Raw genomic sequence first — 6,048 nt, 5'->3', positions numbered from 1 at the left:
GGCCCTAAAAATTCTTTTCTGACTTAACATTTTTATAAAGGTTTTGAGCATACAAATAGAGCCAGGTAATTCTGGCCTGAAGCTAGATAGAGCTGCGAGGGAGGAGTTTGAGTATTTGCAGAGTGCTTGAATCATCTGCATCACCAGGCTTTTCCATTCTCTGGCGGCGCCAGCCCTCCCATCTTCCCAGATAACAGAGCATTACTACAGCATTACTGCTGTAATAAAACTCTCATATTCAAAGATCTGAAAGTTTTCTTGAGCTGGTATGTGCCGGCTAACTGTTGCAGATCATGGGATCGAGATGAGCAGTGCTCACCAGTGGCATAAGGGCAAAATATTGGCTCTTGTTAAAATCCTTCACAAAAAGAATAAACAAAACCTGTTTTTTTTCTTTTTTTTTTTCTTTTTAAGATTCCACATAGTGGTTGGACTTGATAATCTTAGGTTTCTTCCAACCTAAATGATTCTATTATTCAGTATCTTAAATGCATTTCTTTAGACTCGCTACATTTATACAGCACAAGCACAGAAGTGTCTCCACTGTTGTTTCGATGTGAATTTCCATGTACACCTGTACAAAGATTCCCTTACTTGGCACACAATCAGATCACAAATAACTGATCTTTCAGGCTTTATCTACTCAAAGTTTCTCTCTATCCTGAGGATGGTTTTAAGGTTTATGTTTAAATATAAGAATGACATAAAGAAGCGTTACCCCTCTCCTATGTGCAAGGAAAGTCAGTGTTAAAAATAGATGTTATTAAAAAAAAAAAAAAAGAATCCCTATGTTATTATTTCTCTCTATAGTGTTTCTAAAATATTATTGCAAAGCTTACCGTAAATAACAAATAATTATACTTCACCGCAAAATAAAAAAGTAAAGAAAAATGAAATCACTGGAGCTGATGAGACTGGATCCTTCTCCTTGATCTCATTTCACAGCCTGACCTGAACAGAAATCCTTTGGAGCAGTGAGTCCTGAAAGATTGCCTGGGACCGTGATAGGTGTCAGGATCTAGGAGTAGGAGACTTGGTTCTTGCACCTCCCTCTTGCTGAAGAAGCCATGTCTGGGTATAGGTGTCATCTTAAAGGATCATAAGAAGTTGTAACTTATTTGTGTTTCTTTCAACAGCGCTTGGAACTAACTGAAAATTACAGTCCTGAAATTTCAGACTATAAGGTATTGTTTTTCCTTCCCCTGCCACCCCCCAACTCACTGAAAAAAATATTATAGGTGAGGTAGGACTTAAATATTTTGAGGTTGTATAGTATTTTTCTTCTCACCTGGTTGAGTCTGCAGATGATTCCTTGTGCAGCAGTAAAAATTAAAGCCTAAAACCCAAAGCTAGCTGAAAACTAGGTGAAGCTGTTATTAAAAAAAATAAGTTATTAATGATCATCAGTATTTTAGAGATGACAGAAAAGCAGACCTTCAAGAAGAAAAATGTAGCTGTATGCAAGTATACTGCTCTTTGAAGTCAAGATAAATTCTTGATATTGGTGTAAGTAAAATTCAGTACCTACTTGAAATAACTTGGTTTCTTGGAAAGTACTGATTTAAACTACAAGGACAGTGACAATATCATGACTTTATTGATGCTTGTAACTGCAGATTGCTAAATTTTAATACCTTGCAGATTTTGTATGTAGAGAGAGAAGTATATGTCTGTTAAATTTTTCTAATTGTGATCAAGTATCAGAATGGTTGTAATATGAAATGGTTATCCAGTGCTGAGATGTATCATATCAGATTCTTTTCTTGTTGCCTTATAAAGGAGGGGAAAATAATCAGTTGGAATGCTGATAAAAAACAGATCGAGCTTGAGATCCTCTCGTCTTCAACAAGCCAACGTATGTACCCTGGGACACCTCATGTGCATCACTTGAAAAATAACTAGTCTCAGGCACATTTCCTGTTCTATGAGCATTTCCAATTTCCTCCTGTTCTTTCTCAACCTTCCTCCCCCCTCCAAACTTCCTCTCCAAAAAGTCTATTTAAATCGAGAAGTTCTCATGCTTGCTAGTCTTGAAGAGCATGCTCATATATGCTTGCAAAATGAAATTTCTCCAGTCAGTAACTCATTTCCATTGCTGTTTCATTTCCTGAAAAAATAAAAAGATTATATGGAATTCCAGAGAACATTTTAGGTCCTAATGCTGTTATTTGTGAAGTCAGTGAAGCCACTGTCTCCACTGGATGTGAAACGGAGTCCATACAATGACAAAGTGCACTTCAGAGACCCAGAAATATGTATGTGTATGTTGCAGTTGACATTATACCAGCATTAATGAATCATTATCATATGAGCATTTTTCTCAAATCTAGGCAGCACATTGTTGACAAAACTTTTTCATGCATAGTTTTACTAGATAATTACCTTAATTTTGTTGTGTAGAGTTCAATTCTCCTTTAGAGTTTTGTTAGTTACAAACATTGCTGATATGGTGTATGTTTGAAACTCAAAAGACGCTAAAGAGGGTTCATACCAAGTGGATTAATAATGTGAGGCGTGGGTACTGTGTTGTGGAAAAGCATAACATAAATACAGAGTAATGTCACAGCTCAAGTGGTTCCCTGAACCTCTGGAGCCTCAAATATTGCAGCAGTTTAGACTAATCACTTAAAACTAACAAAACAAACCAAAACAAACAAACAAAAAATGCACAGCTGTGCTTGACTAGCTTTCTAAACATGGTGAAAATGTAAACCTTTTGCTTTTTGTTCATAGCTAAGAAGCTTTTTTTTTTTTTTTTTTTTTAAAGCTGCTAAAGAGCCAGGGAAATTTGATCTGGTTTACCAGTCTGCAGATGGAGCTGAGCTGATAGAGTATGCTGTTCCTCATGATACAAAGGTATGTACATATCTTGTGTGAAGTCTGCTGCATGGTTTTTGCGTAGGTGATGCACTTCCTACTTTATGACACTGTTCATCTCAGTGAGATGCCTTTTATAATAATGCATCTGATTGAAAGAAAAAATAATTGATCCTTTCTAGCAAGAATCACAGAATGTGCATGATTATAAGATAAGAACTTCATGCATGTGTTTTCAATTAACTAGATTCAAAACCAGTCATCAAACAGTGTAACCTTTTAGTTTTGGCTAACAAACAATATCATGACTAGATAGAGCATCAGTTCTTAAAAGGTTATTCCTTTGAGGTAGTCTGCCTGATGCACAAGTAAGAAAGACTGAGATTCACTAAGATCGCCAAATCACAGGAAGAATCTATGATCTGTCATCAGTAGTGCTGCTGTTCAAGTCCAGACAAAGCATAATGTAGAACAAAACTGCATCTGCCTGTATACTTTGTACATGCTAACTATTGTCCGTATTTTGCTTTCAGATAACTGAAAGTTGGGATGCGCTGATAGAACCAAGACTGATTGTTGAGCCTCCAGTTAACGGATCAGGCATTGAAAATGGAGCAATCTAAGATGTGAATACATGTAAATAACTGTATGGACTTGTTTTGTGAAATACTGCCTTCAAGTTCTGAGGGCAGCAGATGCACTGGTGAATATTTTTAATAAATGGTTTCAAAATGAAATTGATGCCAAAAGAAAAAACACTTTTTCTTAGGATATGTTTTTTATGTAATACAAAAAATGCTTTGTTTATTATAGGAAAACTTTAATATAGATTTGATTTTTAAAATAGAATCTTAGTCACACTTTTCATATTCCACCACTGTGAGCTGTAAAACTGGAACGGTTTGATCAAAAATATAAAATATGACCTTGTACTGTCAGTAGCTCCATTTAAATGTCTTGTTTTGTCTAGAGCAGTATAACTGCCATACAGTAGCAGCTTGCTGTAAGGATAATTAAAGACCAGCATTTAAAAATCAAATAGTATTGATATGCGTGACTCTTCCTGTACGGCTGCAGAGAGTGATACAAATGCCATGACCTTGCAGTTGTATACAGGGTTCACTTGAATGTGTCAAGAAAAATGTACAGACTTTAAGCTTCTGTAATTTTGAAAGGCAGATAAATACTATTTGTAACTGAGAATTTTGTCTGGAACCAGTGGAGTATTACAGGAATCCTAGACAAAAATGTGTCCCTGTGTGTTAATCTGTGTACGCTCTGAAAACCTTTTTCAGCAAACCCTTTTGCCCTTTCAGTGCTGAAGTGTCTGTACTGACTTTTTTCTTTCCTTCCTAATCACGGAACGGGTCATCATGTGGTAGTGGTGCACTTACTGACATCTCTGCTAAATACCAGTGTTGAGTTAGGACCTTGTGCCCCTAAGGTATTGTACTTGCATCTTGGCAAATCTTAAAATTTAAGACTCTCCATGTCTCAGATAGTTGACTCTTAAGCAGAAGACATTTAAAAAAAAAAAAAAAACTGAAAAGCTGCATGTCATGGTTTAGCTAGTATATATTCTGACTAATGCATGATTACATTAAAATATTGCACACCTTTGTGTTATTCCTATTAAAATGTCTCCGCTGTGAAGAAACGCTTTTATAAGTAAAATTAACTTGTGTTGCAGTTCCCTTTAGTCGCTGTTGTTTTATGTTAAAAATCTGATTCTAAATGTGGATATACTTGCAAACTGGACAAAAGAAACACTTCTGATACTAGTGCAATCATGTGGAGACAGGATTAATTGAAAGATTATTTTTTAAGGAAATTGTTAATTTTGAGTTCTTATAAAACTGCAAATATTAAATGCAAGTATTTCACAGCCTGTTAGAGCAGCACTTGCCTCTTGTTCCATTGCCTACCATGTGTTTTGGCTATAAAGATGTAGTGTCCTGTGAGAAACAGATCATGATTGAAAACAAATATACCCCAGAGAAAGGATGTTTTGAAGATAAAATCTTGAGTTTTATTTAACCGTTGTTACCAAGTTAGCACAAAACTCCTGTTTCAGTGCACAATTTAAATCAAGTAAATGCAATCTGATAGAGATGGCTTACTGCCCTTCCTGCCACACCAATGTACTTGTTCTTGACAGAACTAGGCACTAGTTTCCTCATACCAGGCAAGCTGGAGCAGGGCTGGGTCGCTAAATTGGTAACAAATGCAGAATAAGGTAGATGTGCACATGAACCACAGAGGGAGATGGTGCTACTCTGAACAAACCTATTTTGCTTTTCTTCTGTCACCTTGCAAGCCCCATTGCTGAGGTGTTCCTGGCTATCAGTCACAGCAGCCCCTGCCACCTTCCTTTATGAAATTTAGAATTATAGGTTTGTTAAGAAAAAATTTGTTCTTTTTTTTTTTAACAAACTCCAACCTCATGACTCAAAATGTGTAAGTTTGACCTAGCAGGCTACAGTCATAAGTGTGCAACCTGCTGTATAAATAATAAACTTTTGCAGCGAGAAGCTGGCAGACGGAAGGTGTTGAACAGATCTTAAAGAGACCTAGAAGACCTAGAAGTTTGCTGCTGTGACTACAGACCTGCCAAAAATACAGTGTGTCAGTTCTTCAAGAGTTTGGAGATACTTATAATTTTGATGGGGAAATTGTACCTACTTAAGCCAGTTTAAATATTAAATCCAAAAAAGTCACAAAGTATGAGAGTGCCTATCTTGATGTTTGCTCAGTCATGTATACTGATGAACAATTTCTTCTGCTGTTCTTTCAACTTCCTGCTTCAAGCCTGAGTGGCAAAGGGTTAGATTTAAATCAGAACCACGTGAAGAAATTCTCGAGTAATTATGAGGAGGCAAACAGCTTCAATAGCTGCTTAAATAGTAAAGTTCTTCAATTATCTTTAAACTTGTTTTTAGTTGACAGGAGTGGTTGGGTTCATTCAACAAATTTTCAAGACCTGGTTGACAATGGGGAAATTTAAATTGCTCATCTGAGCTCTAAACATCCCGTGTTCTGCTCCAGAAGCAAAGCTACAATTGTGAGAGTATATATTTAGTTATCCTTTGTATTTACATACCTTTGCATTAGTAAATGTCAGATGAGTGTTGCAGAAGTCAGCGAGGGTGCCAAGCCCTTGAAAGATGGTGATGGCTTAGTGCAAATAAGCCCAGGAAGAAGTGTGTTTTTTTCACCTAATGAAAAATAAGA

The 6,048-nt window shown here is 36.4% G+C and overlaps 2 protein-coding genes across 4 annotated transcripts in view; one reads left to right on the top strand and one right to left on the bottom strand.

Annotated features, from left to right (window-relative positions):
* Window positions 1-1,573: 1,573 nt before the first annotated feature.
* The window catches only part of LOC121056861 (meteorin-like protein), a 28,906-nt gene continuing 24,431 nt past the window's right edge, over window positions 1,574-6,048 (bottom strand). For 2 of the 3 annotated variants that reach the window (XR_005813540.1, XR_005813541.1), the window contains exons 2-3: window positions 5,918-6,032; window positions 1,574-2,107 (exon numbers count right to left, since the gene is read on the bottom strand). The gene's annotated coding sequence lies outside the window, so the exon portion shown is untranslated. The remainder of the gene's footprint in view (window positions 2,108-5,917; window positions 6,033-6,048) is intronic. The other variant, XR_005813539.1, reaches the window with a different exon arrangement.
* COIL (coilin) lies at window positions 1,717-4,516 on the top strand. Its single transcript, XM_040530304.1, has 3 exons — window positions 1,717-1,855; window positions 2,768-2,856; window positions 3,351-4,516. Exons 1-3 carry the CDS (start codon window positions 1,717-1,719, stop codon window positions 3,438-3,440), a joined length of 318 nt encoding a protein of 105 aa, XP_040386238.1. The 3' UTR covers window positions 3,441-4,516.

Source organism: Cygnus olor, chromosome 18 (genome assembly GCF_009769625.2).
Source record: "Cygnus olor isolate bCygOlo1 chromosome 18, bCygOlo1.pri.v2, whole genome shotgun sequence".
Taxonomy (NCBI): Eukaryota; Metazoa; Chordata; class Aves; order Anseriformes; family Anatidae; genus Cygnus; species Cygnus olor.
The sequence above is the reverse complement of the archived record's forward strand: the minus strand, read 5'-3'. Positions and strand labels throughout refer to the sequence as shown.

Bases quoted from the DNA above. Each gene is read 5' to 3' on its own strand.
- COIL (XM_040530304.1), top strand. From the start codon at position 1,717: ATGAAATGGTTATCCAGTGCTGAGATGTATCATATCAGATTCTTTTCT. The intron at 1,856-2,767 runs GTATGTACCCTG...TTTTTTTTAAAG, and splicing joins CTCGTCTTCAACAAGCCAAC to CTGCTAAAGAGCCAGGGAAA. The intron at 2,857-3,350 runs GTATGTACATAT...TTTTGCTTTCAG, and splicing joins CTGTTCCTCATGATACAAAG to ATAACTGAAAGTTGGGATGC.